The following is a 27,010-nucleotide window of genomic DNA, read 5'->3' on the forward strand; positions in this document are numbered from 1 at the left end:
CCCCCGTCCCCGCCGCCTCCTCCCCTTCCCGACTATTTAAAGTCGCGACATCGCGGGCGGCGGCTCAGTGGAAGGAGAAGAGGAAGAAGGCGGAACAGGAGGGGGGTGGGGGTGCATTTTTTAATTTTTTTTTATTTTTTTTTTATTTTTTTTTTTTATTCTACCCCCTCCACGCGAGTTTTCCAGCCATGAACCCCAACTGTGCGCGCTGCGGGAAGATCGTGTACCCCACGGAGAAGGTGAATTGCCTGGATAAGGTGAGTCCCGCACGTGGGGGGAGTGGGATAAAAATTAAGGATTTCTTTATTTCCTCCTCGCCCCCCCATCCCCGTGACGTCTTCCACTGGATCGCGTTGGTTTATTTTTTATATTTTTGCCTTTTTTTTTTTTTTTTGCGGGGGGGGGGGGGATCTCCAGCAGAATTCCTGCCCCACTTCCTTATGGGCGCTCCCCCCCCCCCCGCCCTATTCCCGGGAATATTTCCACGTTTCCCACTCCAAACCCCGATTTTCCCGGGGGTATTTCCACGCTGGATTCCCTTCGTGGAGGAACCCCTTTGTCCCGGGGGGACCCCAATTTCCCGGGGGTTTTTTCCACGTTTTCCCCCCCCCGTGTCCCGGGGGTCCCCAGGGATGGAGCTCCTTGCCCGGGGGGCTCCTCCAGCGTCCCCAGCCCTTCCTTCCCCAGCGAATATTTCGATTTTTTTGCCCTATTTCCTATTCAAAGGCGGCACATCCGTGTGGAGGCCCAAGGAAAGCAACAGTTAACGCTTCCCTGAAGCCGGGAACCTCATCTGGTTTCCATTATCGAGCTTTTTCCCCTTTTTTTTTTTCCCTACATCTTCCATCTCGTCTGCTACTTCTCCGTTCCAAAATCCCATCCCTACACTCCGGTGCCTCCCTTAAGCTGGAATATTTTTTATTTTTTTGGAGTATTTGATTTTTTTTTGGAGTATTTTTCCTCTAAAAACCAAAGCTCTGGTGGAAGGTGATGGTGGGGGCTCCATTCCCGCTGCTTTTTCCCATGGGATTTTCTTTTCCTCTCCTCCCCCTCTTCTCCCAGGCTTCTGGGACAACCAGTTTTTTTTAAAAAAAAAACACTAAAAAAAGTAACTGGGAAAAAAAAGCTCCGCTCTCCAACTGCATTCCTGAGCTCCGGCAGACCCTGTTGCTCGCATTTTTAAAGGGGTGATGCTTCTTCCTGAAAATTCCCCAAAATCCTGGAATTTGGGGCTGCCCTGGGAGCCCCCAGGTGCTGCTGGGGTTTGGGATTGGGGATAACGGGAAGGGAAAAGGGGTCGGGGATTTGGAGTTTGGGGATATTTAGAAGGGAAAAGGGTTTGGAGTTTGGATATTTTGGAAGGAAAAAGGGTTTGGAGTTTGGGGATATTTAGAAGGAAAAAGGGTTTGGAGTTTGGGGATATTTGGAAGGAAAAGGAGTTTGGAGTTTGGATATTTTTGAAGGAAAAAGGGTTTGGAGTTTGGGGATATTTGGAAGGAAAAAGGGTTTGGAGTTTGGGGATATTTGGAAGGGAAAAGGGTTTGGAGTTTGGGGATATTTGGAAGGAAAAAGGGTTTGGAGTTTGGGGATATTTTGGAACGGAAAAGGGTTTGGAGTTTGGGGATATTTTGGAATGGAAAAGGGTTTGGAGTTTGGGGATATTTGGAAGGGAAAAGGGTTTGGAGTTTGGATATTTTGGAAGGGAAAAGGGTTTGGAGTTTGTGGATATTTAGAAGGGAAAGAGGTTTTGGATTTGGGGGTATTTGGAAGGGAAAAGGGGTTTGGAGTTTGTGAATATTTAGAAGGAAAAAGGGTTTGGAGTTTGGGGATATTTGGAAGGGAAAGGGGTTTGGGAATAACTGGAAGGAAAAAGGAGTGCTGGGATTTGGGATATTCGAAAGGGAAAAGGGTTTGGGATTTGTGGATATTTGGAAGGGAAAAGGGGCTTGGGGGTTGTGACAATTTTGAAGGGAAAGGGGTTTGGAAATTGTGGATATTTGGAAGGGAAAGGTTTGGGAATAACTGGAAGGGAAGAGGAATGCTGGGGTTGTGAAAATTTGGTAGGGAAAGGGGTTTGGGATTTGTGGATATTTGGAAGGGAAAAGGGTCTGGGATTTGTGGATATTTGGAAGGGTTTGGGATTGAGAAAGTTTGGAAGGGAAAAGGGCTTTGGAGTTTGTGGTTATTTGGAAAGGAAAGTTTGGGATAACTGGAAGGGGAAAGGAGTGCTGGGATTGGGGATATTCGAAAGGGAAAAGGGTTTGGGATTTATGGATATTTGGAAGGAAAAGGGGCTTGGGGGCTGTGGATATTTTGAAGGGTTTGGGGGTTGTGGATTTTTGGAAGGGTTTGGGGTTTGGGAACAGCTGGAAGGGAAAGGGACGGCTGGGATCGTGGATGTTGGGAAGGGTTTGGGATTTGTGGATGTTGGGAAGGGTTTGGGATTTGTGGATTTTTGGAAGGGTTTGGGATTTGCGGATGTTGGGAAGGGTTTGGGATTTGCGGATGTTGGGAAGGGTTTGGGATTTGTGGATTTTTGGAAGGGTTTGGGCTTGGGGCTCACAGGAACAGGAAAGGGGTGCTGGGGTTGGGGATATTTTGGAAGGCCGTGTTCCAGCTGTGTTCCAGCTGTGGGGAGCGGGAATTGCCGTGTTCCAGCCGTGTTCCAGAGTGGGAATTGCTGTGTTCCAGCTGTGTTCCAGCTGTGGGGAGCGGGAATTGCCGTGTTCCAGCTGTGTTCCAGCTGTGGGGAGTGGGAATTGCCGTGTTCCAGCCGTGTTCCAGAGCGGGAATTGCCATGTTCCAGCTGTGGGGAGCAGGAATTGCCGTGTCCCAGCCGTGTCCCAGCCGTGTTCCAGCTGTGGGGAGCAGGAATTGCCGTGTCCCAGCCGTGTCCCAGCCGTGTTCCAGCTGTGGGGAGCGGGAATTGCCGTGTCCCAGCCGTGTCCCAGCCGTGTCCCAGCTGTGGGGAGTGGGAATTGCCATGTTCCAGCTGTGTTCCAGCTGTGGGGAGCGGGAATTGCTGTGTTCCAGCTGTGGGGAGCGGGAATTGCTGTGTTCCAGCTGTGTTCCAGCTGTGGGGAGCGGGAATTGCCATGTTCCAGCTGTGGGGAGCGGGAATTGCCGTGTCCCAGCCGTGTTCCAGCTGTGTTCCAGCTGTGGGGAGCGGGAATTGCCATGTCCCAGCCGTGTTCCAGCTGTGTTCCAGCTGTGGGGAGCAGGCAGGACCCGCCGTCACCATTTTGTCCTCCCCGGGCTCCTCTTCCTCTCCGGTCGGGCTCTCCCCGCCCCGAGCGCCTCCGGTGCCCTTTTCCCTTTTCCCGGAACGCTGCCCCGGTTCCCGTAAAACCCCGGGCAGGCCCCTGGAATTCCTTTGCTCCTGCTTTTCCTGACCCTTGGAATTCCTCTGTCCCTGCTTTTCTTGGCCCTTGGAATTCCTCTGTCCCTGCTTTTTCTCTGTCTCTGCTTTTCCAGACTCTTGGAGTTCCTCTCTCTGTCCCTGCATTTCCTGGCCCTTGGAATTCCTCTGTTCCTGCTTTTCCTGACTCCTGGAATTCCTCTGTCCCTGCTTTTCCTCTATTCCTGCTTTTCCTGGCCCTTGGAATTGGTTCTGTCCCTGCTTGGAATTGTTCTGTCCCTGCATTTCCAGGCCCTTGGAATTCCTCTATCTCTGCTTTTCCTCTATTCCTGCTTTCCCAGGCCCTTGGAATTCCTCTGTTCCTGCTTTTCCTTGGAATGCCTCTCTTCCTGCTTTTCCAGGCCCTTGGAATTCCTGTTCCTGCTTTTCCTGACCCTTGGAATTCCTGTTCCTGCTTTTATTGGCCCTTGGAATTCCTCTGTTCCTGCTTTTCCAGGCCCTTGGAATTGCTCTGTTCCTGCTTTTCCTGGCCCTTGGAATTCCTGTTCCTGCTTTTCCTGACCCTTGGAATTCCTGTTCCTGCTTTTCCCGGCCCTTGGAATTCCTCTGTTCCTTCTTTTCCCGGCCCTTGGAATTCCTGTTCCTGCTTTTCCTTGGAGTTCTCCGTCCCCACCCCGGGCAGAGTCCGAAGGCGGCCGCGGGGCCGGGCCCAGCCCCGGCTTTGGGGCAGCTGCTTTGACCCCAAACCCAGGGAAGCTCCTCTTCCCTCGGGGATTTCTGGAAAACTCCCCGCTGGCCCCCAGCGTCCCCCCGAGTGGCCCTGGGGACGTCCGTGTCCCCACGGGGACGGGGCCGCCGCTGCTCCGGCGTCCCCAGGCTGGGCCCCGAGCTTCTCCCCAAATCCCGCGGCTCCTGCTCCGGGCTTCGGGCCCAAGTTGTGGGGTTTGGGCCCACGTTGTGGGCTTTGGGCCCAAGTTGTGGGGTTTGGGCTGAAGTTGTGGGGTTTGGGCTGAAGTTGTGGGGTTTGGGCTGAAGTTGTGGGGTTTGGGCTGAAGTTGTGGGGTTTGGGCCCAAGTTGTGGGGTTTGGTCCCAAGTTGTGGGGTTTGGGCCCAAGTTGTGGGGTTTGGGCCCAAGTTGTGGGGTTTGGGCCCAAATTGTGGGGTTTGGGCTGAAGTTGTGGGGTTTGGGCCCAAGTTGTGGGGTTTGGGCCCAAGTTGTGGGGTTTGGGCCCAAGTTGTGGGGTTTGGGCCCAAGTTGTGGGGTTTGGGCCCAAGTTGTGGGGTTTGGGCCGAAATTGTGGGGTTTGGGCTGAAGTTGTGGGGTTTGGGCCGAAATTGTGGGGTTTTCCCCCCAAGTTGTGGGGTTTGGGCCCAAATTGTGGGGTTTGCTCCCCTCTCCAGGCTGTGGGGTTTCCCCCAAGCTGTGGAATTTTCCCCCAAATTTTGGGGTTTGAGCCCAAGTTGTGGGGTTTGCTCCCCATCAGGTTGTGGGATTTTCCCCCCTCCAGGCTGTGGGGTTTGGTCCCAAATTGTGGGCAGGAATGTTCTGGGAATGTGCCGGGAATGCTCTGGGAGCTTGGAAATGCCATTTTTGTAGCATTTCTTGGTATCTAGAAATCCCATTTTTGTGGCATTTCTTAATAACTAAAAAGGAGTTTGGAAATCCCACTTTTTGTAGCATTTCTTGATAACTAAAAAGGAGCTTGGAAATGCCATTTTTGTGGCATTTCTTGATATCTAAAAAATAGTCCTGAAATCCCATTTTTGTAGCATTTCTTGATATCTAAAAAGAGCTTGGAAATGACATTTTGATGGCATTTCTTAGTATCTAGAAATCCCATTTTTGTGGCATTTCTTAATAACTAAAAAGGAATTTGGAAATCCCATTTTTTGTAGCATTTCTTGATATCCAAAAAAGAGCTTGGAAATCCCACTTTTGTGGCGTTTAATATCTAGAAATCCCATTTTTGTGGCATTCCTTGATATCCAAAAAGGAGCTCGGAAATCCCATTTTTGCTGCGCAGGAACATCCCGTTTTTTGGGGTCTCTCCGCGGGGAGTTTGGGGTTCCAGCGGGGTTTTTTGGTGTCCCTGCCGCTGATATTTGTTTTTTTTTTTTTTTAATTATTTAATTTTATTTTTTGGTTGCAGTTCTGGCACAAATCGTGTTTCCACTGCGAGACCTGCAAGATGACGCTGAACATGAAGAACTACAAGGGCTACGAGAAGAAACCCTACTGCAACGCGTGAGTCGGCTGGGGGGTCTCCCTCCTCTTTGGGGTCTCCTCCTGTGGGGTCTCCTCCTGTGGGGTCTCCTCCTGTGGGATCTTCTCCTTTGGGATCTTCTCCTGTGGGATCTCCTCCTGTTTGAGGGGATCTGCAGTGTGGGGATCCATTCCTGTGGGGTCTCCTCCTGTGGGGTCTCCTCCTGTGAGATCTTCTCCTTTGGGGTCTTCTCCTGTGGGGTCTCCTCCTGTTTGAGGGGATCTGCAGTGTGGGGATCTCCTCCTGTGGGATCTCCTCCTGTGGGATCTCCTCCTTTGGGATCTTCTCCTTTGGGATCTCCTCCTGTTTGAGGGGATCTGCAGTGTGGGGATCCATTCCTGTGGGATCTCCTCCTGTGGGGTCTCCTCCTGTGGGGTCTTCTCCTGTTTGAGGGGATCTGCAGTGTGGGGATCCATTCCTGTGGGGTCTCCTCCTGTGGGGTCTCCTCCTGTGAGATCTTCTCCTTTGGGGTCTTCTCCTGTGGGGTCTCCTCCTGTGGGGTCTCCTCCTTTGGGATCTTCTCCTTTGGGATCTCCTCCTGTGGGGTCTTCTCCTGTTTGAGGGGATCTGCAGTGTGGGGATCCATTCCTGTGGGGTCTCCTCCTGTGGGATCTCCTCCTGTGGGGTCTCCTCCTGTGGGGTCTCCTCCTGTTTGAGGGGATCTGCAGTGTGGGGATCCATTCCTGTGGGATCTCCTCCTGTGGAATCTCCTCCTGTGGGGTCTCCTTCTGTGGGGTCTCCTTCTGTGGGATCTTCTCCTGTGGGGTCTCCTCCTGTGGGGTCTCCTCCTTTGGGATCTTCTCCTGTGTGAGGGGATCTGCAGTGTGGGGATCCATTCCTGTGGGATCTTCTCCTGTGGGATCTCCTCCTGTGGGATCTTCTCCTTTGGGGTCTCCTCCTGTGGGGTCTCCTCCTGTGTGAGGGGATCTGCAGTGTGGGGATCCATTCCTGTGGGATCTCCTCCTGTGGGGTCTCTTCCTGGGGGATCTTCTCCTGTGGGATCTCCTCCTTTGGGATCTCCTCCTGTGTGGGGATTTCCTCCAGGATCTCCAATGTGGGGATCCTCCTGTGTGTGGGACCTTCATTTGGGATCTCTTCTGGGATCTTCTGTGTGGGGATCTCCTGTGGGATCTCCTCCTGTGTGTGGGGATCTCCTCCCATGGGGGAATCTCCCGTGTGAGGATCTCCTCCTGTGGGATCTCCTCCTGTGTGGGACCCTCCTGTGGGATCCCTTCTGGGATCTCCTGTGTGTGGTAATCTCCTTCCATGGGGGAATCTCCAGTGTGGGGATCTCCTCCTGTGGGATCCCTTCCTGTGGGATCTCCTCCTGGGGGGGGGGGGGGACCCTTCTTTGGGATCTCTTGTGGGATCTCCTCCTGTGTGTGGGACCCTCCGTTGGGATCTCTTCTGGGATCTCCTGTGTGTGGGGATCCTCCTGTGGGATTTCCTCTGGGATCTCCTCCTGTTTGAGGGGATCTGCAGTGTGGGGATCCATTCCTGTGGGATCTGCTCCTGTGTTGGGGGGATCTCCTCCCATGGGGGAATCTCCCATGTGGGGATCTCCTCATTTGGGTTTTCCTCCTGTGAGGGACCCTCCTGTGGGATCCCTTCTGGGATCTCCAGTGGGATCTCCTCCTGTGGGAGCCCAGAGCAGGTGTGGGGAGACAACCCAGAAATTCCCTTTTTGCTGGGAACAAACCCAGAAATTCCCTTTTTTTGCGGGGAACAAACCCAGAAATTCCCTTTTTTTGCAGGGAGCAGACCCAGAAATTCCCTTTTTGTGGGGAACAGACCCAGAAATTCCCTTTTTGCGGGGAACAGACCCAGAAATTCCCTTTTTTCGGTGAACAGACCCAGAAATTCCCTTTTTGCAGTGAACAGACCCAGAAATTCCCTTTTTGTGGGGAACAAACCCAGAAATTCCCTTTCTGCGGGGAACAAACCCAGAAATTCCCTTTTTTTGCTGGGACCAAACCCAGAAATTCCCTTTTTTCAGTGAACAGACCCAGAAATTCCCTTTTTGCTGGCACAATTCCCTTTTGAGTTCCTGCTGCCACCTGGATTTCCTGGAATCCCAGGCTAAATAAAGCTGGCAGTGCAATCCTGCCTGAGGGGATGGAGGCAGGGCCTTGCTTTTTTTATCTGGGCCTTTATTTATTTTTATTTTTTTATTTTATTTATTATTTATTTTTTTTTTTTTAATTTATATTTATTTATTTTTATTTTTTCCTGGCCCTTTTTTTTTCCTTAAACCCTTTTTTTTCTGGGCCTTTTCTTTTCCTGGGCCTCTTTTTTTCCTTGAGGCCTTTTCCTTCAGGGCTTTTTTTTTTTTTTCCTTTTATTTTTTTTTTTCCTCTGGGCCTTTATTTTTTTTTTTTTTCCTTTTTATTTTTTTCCCTCTGGGCCCTTTTTTTAATTTCCTTTTTTTTTTTTCCCTCTGGGCCCTTTTTAAATTTTCCTTTTATTTATTTTTTTTTCCCTCTGGGCCATTTTTTCCTGGGCCCTTTTATTAATTCTGGGTCCTTTTTTTTTTTTTTTTGCCCTTTTTATTCCTTGAGCCCTTTTTATTTTTGGGATTGGGATTCCTTCCCTGCAGGATCAGAGGGATTTGCTGTTCCTGGAGCTGGGATTGGGATCAGAAGGATCTGCCGTGGTTCCTGGATTTGGGATTGGGGTTGGGAATTGCCGGGAGGGATGAATTCCCATCCCCGGGAATTGCCAGGATGGATGAATTCCCCGGGAATTGCCGGGAGGGATGAATTCCCATCCCCGGGAATTACCGGGAGGGATGAATTCCCCGGGAATTGCCGGGAGGGATGAATTCCCATCCCCGGGAATTACCGGGAGGGATGAATTCCCCGGGAATTGCCGGGAGGGATGAATTCCCATCCCCGGGAATTGCCGGGAGGGATGAATTCCCATTTCCCGGGAATTGCCGGGAGGGATGAATTCCCCGGGAATTGCCGGGAGGGATGAATTCCCATTCCCGGGAATTGCCGGGAGGGATGAGTTCCCATTTCCCGGGAATTGCCGGGAGGGATGAATTCCCCGGGAATTACCGGGATGGATGAATTCCCATTTCCCGGGAATTGCCGGGAGGGATGAGTTCCCATTTCCCGGGAATTGCCGGGAGGGATGAATTCCCATCCCCGGGAATTACCGGGATGGATGAATTCCCATTTCCCGGGAATTACCGGGATGGATGAATTCCCATTTCCCGGGAATTGCCGGGCTCCTCCCGCCCCTGATGCGCCGCCAGACGAGCCGTGCCCGGGGCGATTCCTCTGACCTGGTTTAGCAGCTCCACAAAAGCCTCGCCTGAGCCTCCCGGGGAGCTTTTGTGGGATTTTGTGGCATTTTTTTGGGATTTTTTTGGGGTGGAAAGGCGCCCCTCCCGCTGCCGGGTTGTGTTTGGGGTGTGTTGTGTGTGGAATCCTGGAATACTCTGAATTTAAGGGATCTCCAGCAATCCCAGCCTGGTTTAAAGTGTTGGCCAAACATTCCTGGGATTCTGGGCTGTGCAGGGATCATCAATCCAACTCCAGGTCCTGCACAGACACCCCAAAAATTCCACCTTGTCCCTGAGAGAGATATCCAAATATTCCTGGGATTTTGGGCTGTGCAGGGATCATCAGTCCAATTCCTGGTCCTGCACAGACACCCCAAAAATCCCTGAGAGCGATGCCCAAACCCTCCTGGAACTCTCGGGGCTGTGCCCATTCCCTGGGGAGCTGTTCCAGTGCCTGAGCACCCTCTGGGAGGGGATAAAAATTCCCAAAATCCAGGAATCATCAATCCCACTCCAGGTCCTGCACAGGCACCCCAAAAATCCCACCCTGTCCCTGAGAGAGATATCCAAACATTCCTGGGATTTTGGGGCTGTGCCCATTCCCAGGGGAGCTGTTCCAGTGCCTGAGCACCCTGTGGGAGGGGATAAAAATTCCCAAAATCCAGGAATCATCAATCCAACTCCTGGCCCTGCACAGGCACCCCAAAAATCCCTGAGAGAGATATCCAAACCCTCCTGGAGCTCTTGGGGCTGTGCCCATTCCCTGAGGAGCTGTTCCAGTGCCTGAGCACCCTCTGGAAAGGGATAAAAATTCCCAAAATCCATCCCGAACCCCCCAGGCACAGCTCCAGCCCTTCCCTTGTGCTGCTCCTCTCTCCCACCCCGAGGAGCTTTTCCAGCTGCATCCAGCTTTTCCTTAGGTTTCCTCATTCCCCCTGGGATCCTGTGGAGCTGCAGCTCAGGGAAGCTTTTCCTGCTCCTCCATCCCTGGGAGCCACGGGACAGTAATTCCAGCAGGGAATTGTGTGCAGCCTGCAGACAGGGATGGATCAAGGGATGGATAAAAGGATGGATTGAGGAGAGACCCCGAGGTTCCCCACCCAATCCCCCCGCCGGTCTGTTGGCTCCACTCCCAACATCTCCCAGCTGCTCTCTGTCAATCCCTGGGATAATCCCTGGGAATAATCCCTGGGAATAATCCCTGGGAATAATCCCTGTCTGGCCGGTGCTGGAGCAGCCCTGGGCTCCTCACGCCCCCCCGGGCGCTGCAGCAGCGCCAACGCAGCGTTCCCAGCACCCGCCGAAACTGGGATCCCATCCCGGAGCCCGGATCCCATCCCGGATCCCGGAGCCCTGATCCCATCCCGGATCCCTGATCCCATCCCGGAGCCCTGATCCCATCCCGGATCCCTGATCCCATCCCGGATCCCATCCCGGAGCCCTGATCCCATCCCGGATCCCGGATCCCTGATCCCATCCCGGAGCCCTGATCCCATCCCGGAGCCCTGATCCCATCCCGGAGCCCTGATCCCATCCTGGAGCCCAGATCCCATCCCGGAGCCCAGATCCCATCCCGGATCCCAGATCCCATCCCGGATCCCAGATCCCATCCCGGATCCCATCCCTGATCCCGGATCCCATCCCGGATCCCTGAAGGGCTGAAGCGCCTCCTCCCCAGGGAGCAGGTCATGGGAGCTTGGGGTGGAAAAAGCAATTCCTAATCCCGGGGAAGATCCCGAATCCCAAATTCCCGAAGGTCTGAAATGTCTCCTCCTCAGGGAGCTGGGGAAAAAGCGGTGCCCAATCTCGGGGGACAGATCCTGAATCCCAAATTCCCAAAGGACTGTGGTTCCTGGATTTGGGATTGGGGTTATTTCCCTGCTGGATCCCAGGGATTTGCTGTGGTTCTTGGATTTGGGATTGGGGTTATTTCCCTGCTGGATCCCAGGGATCTGCTGTGGTTCTTGGATTTGGGATTGGGAATGTTTCCCTGCTGGATCCCAAGGATCTGCTGTAGTTCCTGGATTTGGGATTGGGAATGTTTCCCTGCTGGATCCCAGGGATTTGCTGTGGTTCTTGGATTTGGGATTGGGGTTATTTCCCTGCTGGATCCCAGGGATTTGCTGTGGTTCTTGGATTTGGGATTGGGGTTATTTCCCTGCTGGATCCCAGGGATTTGCTGTGGTTCTTGGATTTGGGGTTATTTCTGTGCTGGATCCCAGGGATTTGCTGTTTTTACTCCTGAATTTGGGATCAGGAACGTTTCCCTGCTGGATCCCAGGGATTCGTGGCCGCTGCTGAGGCCGCGCCCCGAGTGCTGTGAATTCCAGTTGGGAATTCATCCCTCTGCTAAGGAATGTCGCCCCCAGTTCCAGAATTCCAGGTGGGAATTGCTGTGCTGGCGTTAACCCTTTCCTCCCCTCGGCAGACACTACCCCAAGCAATCCTTCACCATGGTGGCAGACACGCCCGAGAACCTGCGCCTCAAGCAGCAGAGCGAGCTCCAGAGCCAGGTGAGCCCCTCCAATTCCCGGAATTCCCACGGGAAAATCCCGCCCGGACCTTTCCCCGTGGCGTTTCTGTCCCCGAGGGTTCCGTGGTTTGGGTTTGGGAATTCCCCGTGTGTCTGATTTGGGGATTTCTCTGGGTTCCCTCTCCAGAGGGGCCCTTCCAGCCCTGACAATTCCAGGATTTTCTGGCTGATTCCCAAAATTCCAACAGGAAAATCCCACCCGGACCTTTCCCCGTGGCGTTTCTGTCCCCGAGGGTTCCGTGGTTTGGGTTTGGGAATTCCCCGTGTGTCTGATTTGGGGATTTCTCTGGGTTCCCTCTCCAGAGGGGCCTTTCCAGCCCTGACAATTCCAGGATTTTCTGGCTGATTCCCAAAATTCCCATGGGAATATCCCACCCTGACCTTTCCCTGTTTTGTTTCTGTCTCTGAGGGTTCCGTATTTTGGGATTTCTCAGTGTTTCCTCTCCAGAGGGGCCTTTCCAGCCCTGACAATTCCAGGATTTTCTGGCTGATTCCCAAAATTCCAACAGGAAAATCCCACCCGGACCTTTCCCTGTTTTGTTTCTGTCCCTGAGGGTTCCACGTTTTGGGATTTCTCAGTGTTCCCTCTCCAGAGGGGCCTTTCCAGCCCTGACAATTCCAGGATTTTCTGGCTGATTCCCAAAATTCCCATGGGAATATCCCACCCCAACCTTTCCCTGTTTTGTTTCTGTCCCTGAGGGTTCCACATTTTGGGATTTCTCAGTGTTTCCTCTCCAGAGGGGCCTTTCCAGGGAGGGTCTGGGATGGGTGACAGTGACATTGTGACAGGGATGGGTGACAGTGACACTGTGACAGGGATGGGTGACAGTGACACTGTGACAGGGATGGGTGACAATGGTGAGGTGACAGGGATGAGGGGCTACAAGGATGGGTGACAAGAATGGGGTGACAGGGACGAGGAGCTGGAGGGGTGGGGTGACAAGGATGAGGTGACAAAGATGGGGTGACGAGGATCTGCAAGGATGGGTGACAGGGACACGGTGACAGGGATGGGTGACAAGGATGGGGTGACAAGGATGGGTGACAAGGACAAGGATCTGCAAGGATGGGTGACAGGGACACGGTGACAAAGATGGGGTGACAATGATGAGGTGACAAGGACAAGGAGCTGCAGTGACGGTGACAGTGACACGGTGACAGAGACAGGTGACAAGGATGGGTAACAGGAACACGGTGACAGGGATGGGTGACAATGGTGGGGTGACAAAGATGGGTGACAGTGACACAGCGACAAAGATGGGGTGACAAGGATGAGGTGACAAGGACAGGGACCTGCAGTGACGGTGACAGTGACACGGTGACAGGGCTGGGACACCGGGCACCTGCAGGGAGGGGGTGACAGTGATGAGGAGCTGCAGGGATGAGTGACAAGGACACAGTGACAGGGACACAGTGACAGTGACACAGTGACAGGGGTGGGGTGACAAGGACACAATGACAGAGATGGGATGACAAGGATGAGGACCTGCAGTGACACGGTGACAGTGACATGGTGACAGTGACACGGTGACAGGGCCGGGACCCCGGGCACTGCAGGGATGGGGTGACAAGGACAAGGATCTGCAAGGACAGTGACGGTGACACAGTGACAGGGGTGGGGTGACAAGGACGAGGACCTGCAGTGATGGTGACAGTGACACGGTGACAGGGATGGGGTGACAAGGACAAGGAGCTGCAGTGACGGTGACAGTGACACAGTGATAGTGACACGGTGACAGGGATGGGGTGACAAGGACGAGGAGCTACAGGGATGGGTGACAAGGACACAGGGACACGGTGACAAAGATGGGCTGACGAGGACCTACAGTGACAGTGACACAGTGACTGAGACGGGTGACAAGGACAAGGAGCTGCAAGGACGGTGCCAGTGACACGGTGACAGGGATGGGGTGACAATGATGAGGTGACAAGGACAAGGAGCTGCAGGGATGGGGTGACAAGGACACAGTGACAAAGATGGGGTGACAAGGATGAGGAGCTGCAGTGCCAGTGACACAGTGCCAGTGACACGGTGACAGGGGTGGGGTGACAAGGATGGTGACAGTGACACAGTGACAGGGATGGGGTTTTTGGAGCATCCCAAAAAAACTTCCCAGGCGAGGGAATTTGGGAATTTGGGCACCGAGGGTGCGAGGGTGGCAGTGCCACTCCTGTGACACACGGCAGCAGTGTCACCTCGGTGCTGGTGACAAAAAAAGGAGCGTTTGGTGTGAGAATTTTGTTTTATTTTTTGGCTCCTTTTGGAGGATTTGTGGAGTCACAGCAGGGAGGAAATTAATTAATGAATTAATTAATAAATTAATTCATTTGATTTTTCTGCCCCACAGATGATGTTTTAAAAAACTTTTATCCCATTTTCAAATCTCACGAGAAGGGTGGGGACAATACAGATGGTATAATCCGTGTAAATCGGGATATAAATCCATATAAATCAGAAGCAAATTATTTCCTGATTACAATATAAACATTGATGCTTATAAACACAAAATTAATTAATTTGTTTAATTATTTTTGTTGTTGTCCTGGGGGTGATGCCAGGGGGGTTTTAGGGCTGAATTTCGGTGTCCTGAACATCAGCAGGGTGAAAAACCAAGGGAGATGGAGCAGGGTGGGATTGAGGAGGGTAAAAATGCAGGATTTATCCGAGGAGCTGCCCTCCTGTGCTACTGTATTTTGGGATTTCCTGGGATGTTTTTTTGGGATTTCCTGGGATGTATTTTGGGATTTTCCCTGTGCTGTTTTCTGGGATTTTCCTCTGCTGTTTTTTGGGATTTCCCCCGTTTTCTGGGGTTTTCCCTGTGCTGTTTCCTGGGATTTTCTCCCTGGTTTTTGGGATTTTCCTCTGCTGTTTTCTGGGATTTTCCCTTCTGTTTTCTGGGTGGCCGCAGGGGCTGGGCAGGCCCAGCTGTGCCCTGCCCCTGTTCCAATCCCTTTTCCTGTTCCAATTGCTTTTCCTGCCCCTTTTCCAATCCTTTTTCCTCTTCCAATGCGTTTTCCTTTTCCCATCCCTTTTCCTGCCCCTGTTCCAATCCCTTTTCCTGTTCCAATCCCTTTTCCTGCCCCTTTTCCAATCCTTTCTCCTGTTCCAATCCCTTTTCCCATCCCTTTTCCTGCCCTTTTCCCATCCCTTCTCCTGCTCCAATCCCTTTTCCTGCCCCTGCTCCAATCCCTTTTCCCATCCCTTTTCCTGCTCCAATCCTTTTTCCCATCCCTTTTCGTGCTCCAATCCCTTTTCGTGCTCCAATCCCTTTTCCTGCCCCTTTTCCCATCCCTGTATCTGCCCCTTTTCCCATCCCTTTTCCTGCCCCATTCCAATCCCTTTTCCTGCTCTTTTCCCATCCCTTTTCCTGCTCCCATCCCTTTTCCTGTTCCAATCCCTTTTCCTACTCCCATCCCTTTTCCTGCCCCATTCCCATCCCTTTTCCCATCCCTTTTCCCGTCCCTTTTCCCGTCCCTTTTCCCGTCCCTTTTCCCGTCCCTTTTCCCGTCCCTTTTCCCATCCCTTTTCCCATCCCTTTTCCTGCCCCATTCCAATCCCTTTTCCTGCTCTTTTCCCATCCCTTTTCCCGCTCCCATCCCTTTTCCTGTTCCAATCCCTTTTCCTACTCCCATCCCTTTTCCTGCCCCATTCCCATCCCTTTTCCCGTCCCTTTTCCCATCCCTTTTCCTGTCCCATTCCCATCCCTTTTCCCATCCCTTTTCCCGTTCCCATCCCTTTTCCTGCCCCATTCCCATTCCTTTTCCCGTTCCCATCCCTGTTCCCGCTCCCATCCCTCCTCCCGCCCCAGATCCGCTACAAGGAGGAGTTTGAGAAGAACAAGGGCCGAGGGTTCAGCGTGGTGGCCGACACCCCCGAGCTGCAGAGGATCAGGAAGACGCAGGACCAGATCAGCAACGTGAGCGGGACACGGACACGGACACGGACAGACGGGGGGACACGGACAGGGGGACACGGACAGACGGGGGGACATGGACACGGACAGGAGGACACGGACAGACGGGGGGACACGGACACGGACGGACACGGGGACACAGACGGACGGGGGGACTCGGACACGGACGGACAGGGGGACACGGACAGACGGGGGGACACGGACACGGACAGGGGGACACGGACAGACGGGGGGACACGGACACGGACAGGGGGACACGGACAGACGGGGGACACGGACAGACGGGGGGACACGGACAGACGGGGGACACGGACAGACGGGGGGACACGGACACGGACAGGGAGACACGGACGGGGGACAGACAGGGGGACACGGACAGGGGACACGGACACGGACAGGGGGACACAGACGGGGGGACACGGACACGGACAGGGACAGGGGGACACGGACAGGGACGGGGGGACACAGACAGGGGGACAGACAGGGGGACACGGACGGGGGGACACGGACGGACAGGGGGACATGGACACAGACAGGGAGACACGGACAGAGGGACAGAGGGACAGACGGGGACAGGGACAGGGGGACACGGACACGGACAGGGGGACACGGACAGGGGGACACGGGTGGCTGAGGTCCTGGCAGGGACAGGGGGGGGTCTGGGAGGGGCAGGGATCTCTGGGGAGGGGACAGACAGGGGGACGTGGACAGGGGGACGTGGATGGCTGAGGTCTGGGGAGAGACAGGGGGGTCTTGGCAGGGGACAAACAGGGGGACACGGGTGGCTGAGGTCCTGGCAGGGACAGGGGGGTCTGGCATGGGCAGGGAGGCTCAGGGATGGACAGGGAGGCTCAGGGATGGACAGGGATGGACAGGGGTGCTCAGGGATGGACAGGGGTGCTCAGGCATGGGCAGGGAGGCTCAGGGATGGACAGTGAGGTTCAGGGATGGACAGGGAGGCTTTGGGATGGACAGGGGTGCTCTGGGATGGACAGGGAGGCTCAGGAAGGCTCTGGGATGTGCAGGGATGGACAGGGAAGCTCTGGGAGGCAAAGGAACGGGCAGGGATTTGCAGGGAAGCTCTGGGACACTCGGGGATGGGCAGGGACGGGCCTGGAGGCTCAGGGATGTGCAGGGCTGGGCAGGGGTGCTCTGGGATGGGCAGGGATCCTCAGGGGTGGACAGGGATCCTCAGGAAGGCTTGGGGAGGCTCTGGGATGGGCAGGGATATTCAGGAATGGACAGGGAGGCACAGGGATGTGCAGGGATCCTCAGGGATCCTCATCCCAAACAATTCCTCAGCCCGGCCCCGGGGCACGGAAAGCTCTTCCTGTCCTCTCCCGTCTGCTCCTGTCCCCGTGCTCAGGGGTGGGAAAAAACCCCCCTGGGATTCCCAGGGGTGCCAAAAAGAGCCGAGCTGGGATGGGGGGGATGAAACATCCCCAAATCCTTCAGGCTGCAGCAGCAGCAGCCCACGTGGGGCAGCCCTGCCTCTCCCTTTTGGAGGAATCCCCCCGAATTGCCAATTCCCTCCCTGCAGATCAAGTACCACGAGGAGTTCGAGCGCAGCCGGATGGGCCCCGGCCCCAGTGAGGGCTCGGAGCCGGAGCGCCGGAACGCCGGCGAGAGCGGCGGCTACCGGAGAGCAGAGCAGCCCCAGCCCCAGCAGCACGGCCAGCCCGGAGGCAGCGGTGAGGGGACAGCCCCGGGGCTGCCCGGCGTGCCCCGAGATCCCAAATCCCAGTGCGGGATCCGGTGAAATCCCGGTGTGGGATCCACCCAAATCCCAGTGCAGGAGTCACTGATATCCCAGTGCAGGATCCACCCAAATCCCAGTGCAGGATTCACTGATATCCCAGTGCAGGATCCACCCAAATCCCAGTGCAGGATTCACTGAAATCCCAGTGCGGGATCCATCCAAATCCCAGATCATGGATCTGCTGAAATCCCAGTGCAGGATCCAATTAAATCCCAGTGCAGGATCCGCCCAAATCCCAGTGCACAATTCACTGATATCCCAGTGCAGGATCTGCCCAAATCCCAGTTCATGGATCCAAATCCCAGTGCAGGATCCATTCAAATTCCATGGATCCACCTGAATCCCAGTGCAGGATCCACCCAAATCCCAGTTCAGGATCCATCCTTCCCTCCACACCCCAGTTTAGGATCTGCTCCCATCCCAGTTCAGGAGCCAGCATTCCCTGCCTGTCCCAGTTCAGGACCTGCCCACGTCCCAGTTCATTCCCAGTTCCCTCCAGTCCCTCCCAGTTCATTTCCAGTCCCAGTTCATTCCCAGTTCCCTCCAGTCCCTCCCAGTTCATTCCCAGTCCCAGTTCATTCCCAGTTCCCTCCAGTCCCTCCCAGTTCATCCCCAGTCCCTCCCAGTTCATTCCCAGTCTCTCCCAGTCCCTCCCAGTTCATCCCCAGTCCCTCCCAGTTCATCCCCAGTCCCTCACAGTTCATTCCCAGTTCATTCCCAGTCTCTCCCAGTCCCTCCCAGTTCATCCCCAGTCCCTCCCAGTTCATTCCCAGTCTCTCCCAGTTTTCCAGCAGCCGTCTCCGTCCCAGTCCTTTGGCTACAAGGATCCGGCGGCTCCGGGCTCGGCCCCGCGCGGCGCCCCGGCCGGGGGTGGGGTGAGTGCAGCATCCCCCCCTTATCCTGGGGGTCCCCAGCCCCCCAACTCCCACCTCGGGGTTCCCCCAGTCCCCCAACCTATCCTGGGGGTCCCTCAGCCCCCCAATTCCCACCTCGGGGTTCCCCCAGTCCCCCAACCTATCCTGGGGGTCCCTCAGCCCCCCAACTCCCACCTCGGGGTTCCTCTGCCCCCCAGTTCCCACCCAAGGGTCCCTCAGCCCCCCAGTTCCCACCTTGGGGTTCCTCTGCCCCCCAACTCCCACCCAAGGGTCCCTCAGCCCCCCAGTTCCCACCCTGGGGTCCCTCTGCTCCCTCAGCCCCAGGAGAAGCCATTCTGGGGGGGTTGGGTGCTCGGTTCCCTGTGCCCTGGGGCTGTCCCCGTGTCCCTGTGTCCCCTGGGGCTGTCCCCATGTCCCTGTGTCCCCTGGGGCTGTGCCAATGTCCCCTGCCACTGTCCCCGTGTCCCCTGGGGATGTTCCCTGACCCCTGCCACTGTCCCCACATCCCTGTGTCCCCTGTCCCCACGTCCCCTTGTCCCCACGTCCCCTTGTCCCCATGTCCCTTGTCCCTGTCCCCTTGTCCCCATGTCCCATCCCTGTCCCCACATCCCCATGTCCCCATTCCCTGTCCCATTGTCCCTGTCCCCACGTCCCCATGTCCCCTTGTCCCCATGTCCCCTGTCCATGTCCCCTTGTCCCTGTGTCCCGTCCGTGTCCCCTTGTCCCTTTGTCCCTGTCCCCACATCCCCATGTCCCCTGTCCATGTCCCCTTGTCCCTGTGTCCCATCCGTGTCCCCACATCCCCGTGTCCCCGTCCCTGTCCCCATGTCCTCTATCCCTGTGTCCCCTGTCCCTGTCCCCATGTCCCATCCGTGTCCCCACATCCCCATGTCCCCTGTCCGTGTCCCCACGTCCCCCATGTCCCCCTGTCCCCCATCCGTGTCCCCGTGTCCCCTCAGAAGCGTTTCCGAGCCGTCTACGACTACACGGCGGCGGACGAGGACGAGGTCTCCTTCCAGGACGGCGACACCATCGTCAACACGCAGCAGATCGACGACGGCTGGATGTACGGCACGGTGGAGCGCACCGGCGACACCGGCATGCTCCCCGCCAACTACGTGGAGGCCATCTGAGCCCGTGTCCCCTCCCCGGGCCGCTGTCCCCTCCCCGGGCCGCCCTCGGAGCCGCCACGTGTCCCCACCGCGTGTCCCCACCGCGTGTCCCCACCCCGTGTCCCCACCCCGTGTCACCTCCCGGCCGGGTTCTCTCCGTGGTGGCCCCGTGGGGGTGAAAGCCTTGGGGTGTTCCTGCCGCTGTCCCCACTGTCCCTTCTGTCCCCACTGTCCCTTCTGTCCCCACTGTCCCTCCTGTCCCCCCTGTCCCACCCTCCGGAGCCTCCCAGGAAAGGGACGGAGAGGCCACACCAGGACCAAATTCCCGCTGTGGGGTGGGGGGTGAAAGCCCCAGGGTGTTCCTACCACTGTCCCCATTGTCCCCCTTGTCCCCCCTGTCCCCCCATTGTCCCCTCTGTCTCCTCTGTCCCCCCTGTCCCACCCTCTGGAGCCTCCCAGGAAAGGAGAGGCCACACCAGGACCAAATTCCCTCTGTGGGGTGGGTGACGCCACAGTGATTCACCCCAGGGTGCCCCTGCCACTGTCCCCATTGTCCCCCCTGTCCCCCCATTGTCCCCTCTGTCCCCCCTGTCCCCCCATTGTCCCCTCTGTCCCCCCTGTCCCACCCTCTGGAGCCTCCCAGGAAAGGGAAGGAGAGGCCACACCAGGACCAAATTCCCTCTGTGGGGTGGGGTGGGTCAGGGGGCCCCACCCCAGGGTGGCCACCCCGAGGGTGCCCGGGGCTGGTGGGGCTGGCAGCTCCTCCTGCTCGGCTCCTCCTCGCACCCTTGGGTGCTCAGGGCAGGAAAGGTTTCAGTTCAAACCTCCCTGCTCGCCTCCTCCTCCCCCCTGCACCCTTGGGTGCTCAGAGCAGCCCTGGGGCTTTTCCTGGGGGCAGCAGCTCTGGCTGGGGGGGCTGGGCTGGGATGAGCCCCCCAGACTGGGATGAGCCCCCCTGAACTGGGATCAGCCCCCCTGAACTGGGATGAGCCCCCCTGAACTGGGATGAGCCCCCCAGACTGGGATGAGCCCCCCTGAACTGGGATCAGCCCCCCTGAACTGGGATGAGCCCCCCAGACTGGGATGAGCCCCCCTGAACTGGGATCAGCCCCCCAGACTGGGATGAGCCCCCCTGAACTGGGATCAGCCCCCCAGACTGGGAGAAGCCCCCCGAGCTCCAGCTCGCTCTGGGCTGGGTCTGGGGGTCCCCTGGGAGAGCCTTTTCCCCCCACCCCAAATTCTCCTGCTACTTCTGGGTGCTGTGGCACCCTGGTCACTGTCCCTTGGGTGCTGTGGCACCCCTGGGTGCTGGTGGCAGCTTTTTGGGACCACTTTGGGGTCATGTAATGGACCAAAACATCCGAGCCCGTCCCTGTCCCCTCCTCCCGTCCCTGTCCCCTCCTCCCGGGCCCTTCTCCGGGGTCGGGACAAACTGGAACCGAGCGGGATCTGGGGACAGGGACAGCGGGGGTGTCCCCTGCCAGGACCTGGGGACAGCGGGGGTGTCCCCTGCCAGGACCTGGGGACAGGGACAGTGGGGATGTCCCCTGCCAGGACCTGGGGACAGAGGGGTGTCCCCTGCCAGGACCTGGGGACAGGGACAGCGGGGTGTCCCCTGCCAGGACCTGGGGACAGAGGGGTGTCCCCTGCCAGGACCTGGGGACAGGGACAGTGGGGGTGTCCCCTGCCAGGACCTGTGCCACCTTTGCCATTCCAGGAAAATTGGGAATAAAGGGACCAAAGCGGCGGGGGGGGACATCCCTGGGTCCCTGGGGACATCCCTGGGTCCTTGGGGACATCCCTGGGTCCTTGGGGACATCCCTGGGTCCTTGGGGACAATTCCTGGTCCTCAGGGGCTGGGATTGGGGTCAGGGGTTTGGGGGAGCAGCTGGGATGGGGGTCCCGGGTGGGGGTCCCATGTTGGGGGTCCCGGGGTCGGGGTCCCGGATGGGGGTCCTGGGTGGGGATTCCATGTTGGGGGTCCCGGCTGGTGCTAAAATCGGGGAACACAATCACCTCCTTGTCGGGAAATGAGAATCAATGGGAAGAAATCCTTTTTTAATGGACCAAATACCCCAGGAAATTCCCCATTTTTGGGATGCAGATTTTTTGTTTTTTTAATCTTCCAAATTGTCCCTAAATTTTTTCCCCTTCCCCTCCATGGAAACAAACCTTTTACTGCTTGATTTCTTGCCTTTTTTTCTCTCAACTTTATGCACTTTTTTGCCTTTTTTTTTTCATAGCTGGAAAAGCACCTAAACCTGTATTTAAAATAAATAAATAAAAGAGTTTAAAAAAAAAAAAATTACAAGGAGGAAGAACGATTAAAAAGCTGAATTAATTGCATCTCATCACGTGTAAAATAGAACCATCCCAGCTTCCCTGGTTGTGTCTCGGTGCTTGGAACGTGTTTTCCTCGGGATCTGGCACTCCATTGGGGTTTTGTCCTTTTGTCCTTTCTGGGCTGAGCACCCACCAGTCAAAAAAAAAAAAAAATTAAAATTATTTGGGCTTTTTATCAAAAAAAAAAAAAAAAAAACCCATGGAATGGAGCAACCCGACCAATTGTCTCGGAGCGAAAATAATAAAAGTTTTAATTTTTACCTGCTGATTGTGCTGGGTTTGATTCCGGCCGCTTTTCCTGCGTGGTTGGGACACGGGGAAATTCCAGAGCTGGGGAAGGGACACAGAGAAAATTCCAGAACTGGGAAAAGGACATGGAGAAAGTTCCAGAACCAGGGAAGGGACACTGAGAAAATTCCAGAGCTGGGGAAGGGACGGGGGAAAAATTCCAGGACAGGGAACACGGGGAAATTCCAGAACTGGGGAAGGGACACGGAGAAAATTCCAGAGCCAGGGAAGGGACAGGGGGAAAATTCCAGAACTGGGGATGGGACACGGGGAAAATTCCAGAACTGGGAAAAGGACACACAGAAATTTCCAGAATGGGGGAAGGGACACGGAGAAAATTCCACAACTGGAGAAGGAACATGGAGAAATTTCCAGAACTGGGGAAGGGACACTGAGAAAATTCCAGAGCTGGGGAAGGGATGGGGGAAAAATTCCAGAACAGGGAACACGGGGAAATTCCAGAACTGGGGATGGGACACGGAGAAGCTTCCAGAGCTGGGGAAGGAACATGGAGAAAATTCCAGAACCAGGGAAGGGACATGGGGAAGCTTCCAGAGCTGGGGAAGGGACACAGAGAAAATTCCAGAACTGGGGAAGGGACGGGGGAAAATTCCAGAACTGGGGAAGGGACACGGGGAATTTCCAGAACGGGGAAACTTCCAGAACCAGGGAAAGGACACGGAGAAAATTCCAGAACAGGGGAAGGGACAGCACGACCCCGCGGGGACAGAACGACCCCGGGGGAACAGAAAAAGCCCCGCGGGGCCAGGGCCGGGCCGGGCCGGGTTTTTTCCCTTCATCTGCCGCCGGAGAGCGGCTCCGTCAGCTCCGGCATCGCCTCCGCATCCTCCGCAGCGAGCCGCGCTCGGCCGGGGAGGGGCGGAGCAGGGGAGGCGCTGCCCAGCAGCCCCGCCCGGAGCCCCGGAGCTTCTCCCGGAGCCCCGAGCCCCGCCCGGAGCCCCGAGCCCCGCCCGGAGCCCCGAGCCCCGCCCGGAGCCCCGAGCCCCGCCCGGAGCCCCGGAGCTTCTCCCGGAGCCCCGAGCCCCGCCCGGAGCCCCGAGCCCCGCCCGGAGCCCCGAGCCCCGCCCGGAGCCCCGAGCCCCGCCCGGAGCCCCGGAGCTTCTCCCGGAGCCCCGAGCCCCGCCCGGAGCCCCGAGCCCCGCCCGGAGCCCCGGAGCCTCTCCCGGAGCCCCTCCCGGATCCTCTCCCGGAGCCTTTCCCGGAACTCCTCCCGGATCCTCTCCCGGAGCCTCTCCCGGAGCCTCTCCCGGAGCCTCTCCCGGAACTCCTCCCGGAGCCCCGGAGCCTCTCCCGGAGCCCCGGATCCTCTCCCGGATCCTCTCCCGGAGCCTCTCCCGGAGCCTGCCCCGGATCCTCTCCCGGAGCCTCTCCCGGATCCTCTCCCGGAGCCTCTCCCGGATCCTCTCCCGGATCCTCTCCCGGAGCCCCGCAGCCTCTCCCGGAGCCCCGGAGCCTCTCCCGGATCCTCTCCCGCAGCCCCGCAGCCCCGCAGCCCCTGCCCCGCCGCCTCCTCTCCCCTCCCTCCCTCCTGGCCATGCTGGACATTTTCATCCTGATGTTCTTCGCCATCCTGGGCCTGGTGCTGCTGTCCTACATCATCTACATGCTCTGAGGAGGAGGATGCGCCGCGGCCCGGTGAGCGCCCCGGCCCTTCCCCGCTGGGAATTTCGGGCCAGGACCGGGGGGCGGCTTGGGGGTCGCTGCTGTTGCTGCCGGGTTTTCCCCGCCGGTTTTATCCGCGCTCGGGAAAGCGGCTCCGGTTCCTGAGCGGGGGGAAACGGAGCTGCTCCGGGCCCGGTCCCGGTTCTCCCGCACGGAGCTGCTCCATCCCCGCACGGAGCTGCTCCGGGCCCGGTCCCGGTTCTCCCGCACGGAACCGCTCGGTCCCGGTTCTCCCGCACGGAGCTGCTCCATCCCCGGTCCCGGTTCTCCCGCACGGAGCTGCTCCATCCCCGGTCCCGGTTCTCCCGCACGGAACCGCTCGGTCCCGGTTCTCCCGCACGGAGCTGCTCCATCCCCGGTCCCGGTTCTCCCGCACGGAACCGCTCGGTCCCGGTTCTCCCGCACGGAGCTGCTCCGGGCCCGGTTCTCCCGCACGGAGCTGCTCCATCCCCGCACGGAGCTGCTCCGGTCCCGGGCCCGGTTCTCCCGCACGGAGCTGCTCCGGTCCCGGTTCTCCCGCACGGAGCTGCTCCATCCCCGGTCCCGGTTCTCCCGCACGGAGCCGCTCCGGGCCCGGTTCTCCCGCCGCTCGGGCCCGGCCCAGCCCGGTTTCCGTTCCTGGCCCGGCTCAGCCCGGTTTCCCTCCCGGGCCCGGCCCAGCCCGGTTTCCCTCCCGGGCCCGGCCCAGCCCGGTTTCCGTTCCTGGCCCGGCCCAGCCTGGTTTCCCTCCCGGGCCCGGCCCAGCCCGGTTTCCGTTCCTGGCCCGGCCCAGCCCGGTTTCCCTCCCGGGCCCGGCCCAGCCCGGTTTCCGTTCCTGGCCCGGCTCAGCCCGGTTTCCGTCCCGGGCCCGGCTCAGCCCGGTTTCTCTCCCGGGCCCGGCCCAGCCCGGTTTCCGTCCCGGGCCCGGCTCAGCCCGGTTTCTCTCCCGGGCCCGGCTCAGCCCGGTTTCTCTCCCGGGCCCGGCTCAGCCCGGTTTCTCTCCGTCTCTCCCGCAGCCTCCGCCCGGTTCGAGTCCCTCGGAGCCCTCGGGAGCAGCGTTAACCCCTGCGGGCCCGGCGCGGAGCGGCCACGGAGCCGCACGGGAATGGCGGGACAGCGAGGGGGCTCCGGGGGCTGCCCCCTGCCAGGACCCGGCTGATCCCCCTGCCAGGACCTGCGTCCTTCCCCCTGCCAGGACCCGGCTGATCGCCCTGCCAGGACCCGCGTCCTTCCCCCTGCCAGGACCCGGCTGATCGCCCTGCCAGGACCTGCGTCCTTCCCCCTGCCAGGACCCGGCTGATCGCCCTGCCAGGACCTGCGTCCTTCCCCCTGCCAGGACCCGGCTGATCGCCCTGCCAGGACCTGTGTCCTTCCCCCTGCCAGGACCCGGCTGATCGCCCTGCCAGGACCTGTGTCCTTCCCCCTGCCAGGACCTGCGACCTTCCCCCTGCCAGGACCTGTGTCCTTCCCCTGCCAGGACCTGCGTCCTTCCCCCTGCCAGGACCCGGCTGATCGCCCTGCCAGGACCTGCGTCCTTCCCCCTGCCAGGACCCGGCTGATCGCCCTGCCAGGACCCGGCTGATCGCCCTGCCAGGACCTGCGTCCTTCCCCCTGCCAGGACCCGGCTGATCGCCCTGCCAGGACCTGCGTCCTTCCCCCTGCCAGGACCCGGCTGATCGCCCTGCCAGGACCCGGCTGATCGCCCTGCCAGGACCTGCGTCCTTCCCCTGCCAGGACCTGCGTCCTTCCCCCTGCCAGGACCCGGCTGATCGCCCTGCCAGGACCTGCGTCCTTCCCCCTGCCAGGACCCGGCTGATCGCCCTGCCAGGACCTGCGTCCTTCCCCCTGCCAGGACCCGGCTGATCGCCCTGCCAGGACCCGGCTGATCGCCCTGCCAGGACCTGCGTCCTTCCCCCTGCCAGGACCCGGCTGATCGCCCTGCCAGGACCTGCGTCCTTCCCCCTGCCAGGACCCGTGTCCTTTCCCTGCCAGGACCCGTGTCCTTTCCCTGCCAGGACCCGGCTGATCGCCCTGCCAGGACCTGCGTCCTTCCCCCTGCCAGGACCTGCGTCCTTCCCCCTGCCAGGACCCGGCTGATCGCCCTGCCAGGACCCGGCTGATCGCCCTGCCAGGACCCGTGTCCTTCCCGTGTCCTTTCCCCTGCCAGGACCGGCTCCGGTCCCGTTCCCCCCCCGCTCCTCCCGGGTTCATTTCAGGAATTTCCGGACGCGGTTTTTGGTTTTGACGAGCGATGCTCGGGGAGCGAAATAAAGAGAAAGGACGGGAAAAAGAGAAAAGACGGAATAAAGAGGAAAAAAGAGGAATAAAGAGGGAAAAAGAGAGAAAAAGAGGGAAAAAGAGGAAAAGGAGAAAAGGGGGAATAAAGAGGGAAAAGAGGAAAAAAGATGAATAAAGAGGAATAAAGAGGAAAAAAGAGGAATAAAGAGGAAAAGGAGAAAAAGGGGAATAAAGAGGGAAAAGAGGAAAAAAAATGAATAAAGAGGAATAAAGAGGGAAAAAGAGGAAAAAAGAGGGAAAAAGAGGGAAAAAGAGAAAAAAGAGGAATAAAGAGAAAAAAGAGGAATAAAGAGGGGAAAAGAGGAAAAAAGAGGAATAAAGAGGTAAAAGAGGAAAAAAGAGGAATAAAGAAGGAAAAGGAGGAATAAAGAGGAAAAAGGGGAAGGACGGGATAAAGAGGGAAAAAAAGAGGAATAAAAAGGAAGGACGAAGTGCCAGAGAAAGGAATTCCAGGCTGGGGATCCATTTCCTGATCCCTGCCCTGTCTCCAGCACGGACCAGGGCCGGGAATCGCAGCCTGGAATATCCCGGCAGGAATTTTTGGGAGCCGCAAAGGGCGGGGAGGAGGGAGGAGGAATTGGCTGCGGAGAATTCCCGGGAGCTGCAGAGAATTCCCGGGAGCTGCTGTGGAGAATTCCCGGGAGCCGCAGAGAATTCCCGGGAGCTGCTGCAGAGAATTCCCGGCCTGCGGCAGTGGAAATTCGGCAGGAAAAGGGAAATCGGCGTTTTCCCAAGTATCCCTGATCGCAGGGTTTGGGGTGATCCAAAGGGGAAAAGGGGGAGCAGAATTTGGGATATTTCCCAATTTTTGAGCTGATCCAAAGGGAAAAAGGGGAAGCAGAATTTGGGATATTTCCCAGTTTGAACTGATCAAAAGGGGGAGCAGAATTTGGGATATTTCCCAATTTTTGAGCTGATCCAAAGGGAAAAAGGGGGAGCAGAATTTGGGACATTTCCCAGTTTGAGCTGATCCAAAAGGAAAAAGAGGGAGAAGGGCTGGGGCATTTTCCCAATTTTTGGACTGATCCAAAAGGAAAGGAGGGAGCAGAATTTGGAGGCATTTCCCAGAATTTGAACTGATCCAAGGAGGGAGCAGAATTTGGGGGCATTTCCCAGAATTTGAACTGATCCAAGGAGGGAGCAGAATTTGGGGGCATTTCCCAGAATTTGAACTGATCCAAGGAGGGAGCAGAATTTGGGGGCATTTCCCAGAATTTGAACTGATCCAAGGAGGGAGCAGAATTTGGGGGCATTTCCCAATTTTTGAGCTGATCCAAGGAGCGAGCAGAATTTGGAGGCATTTCCCAATTTTTGA

General features: G+C 57.3%; 3 protein-coding genes across 4 annotated transcripts in view; 2 read left to right on the forward strand and 1 right to left on the reverse strand.

Moving 5' to 3' along the window:
• Positions 1-21,715, forward strand: LASP1 (LIM and SH3 protein 1). Of its 2 annotated transcripts, XM_085561808.1 has the most exons (7): positions 11-257; positions 5,509-5,603; positions 11,340-11,424; positions 15,254-15,361; positions 16,899-17,049; positions 17,901-17,992; positions 18,952-21,715. In XM_085561808.1, exons 1-7 carry the CDS (start codon positions 189-191, stop codon positions 19,123-19,125), a joined length of 774 nt encoding a protein of 257 aa, XP_085417934.1. In that variant the 5' UTR covers positions 11-188; the 3' UTR covers positions 19,126-21,715. The 2 variants fall into 2 exon arrangements, with proteins under 2 accessions (XP_085417935.1, XP_085417934.1); XM_085561809.1 differs by lacking the exon at positions 15,254-15,361 and having other exon boundaries at positions 1-257; positions 18,952-19,173.
• Positions 21,136-27,010, reverse strand: part of FBXO47 (F-box protein 47) — a 24,680-nt gene continuing 18,805 nt past the window's right edge. The window contains exon 11 of the mRNA XM_085561811.1: positions 21,136-21,777. The gene's annotated coding sequence lies outside the window, so the exon portion shown is untranslated. The remainder of the gene's footprint in view (positions 21,778-27,010) is intronic.
• Positions 21,934-25,686, forward strand: LOC146765139 (uncharacterized). Its single transcript, XM_085561804.1, has 3 exons — positions 21,934-23,391; positions 24,414-25,138; positions 25,226-25,686. The coding sequence occupies exon 1, from the start codon at positions 22,155-22,157 to the stop codon at positions 23,310-23,312; it is 1,158 nt and encodes a 385-aa protein (XP_085417930.1). The 5' UTR covers positions 21,934-22,154; the 3' UTR covers positions 23,313-23,391; positions 24,414-25,138; positions 25,226-25,686.

Source organism: Lonchura striata, chromosome 27, assembly GCF_050655825.1.
Source record: "Lonchura striata isolate lonStrDom1 chromosome 27, ASM5065582v1, whole genome shotgun sequence".
Lineage (NCBI taxonomy): Eukaryota > Metazoa > Chordata > Aves > Passeriformes > Estrildidae > Lonchura > Lonchura striata.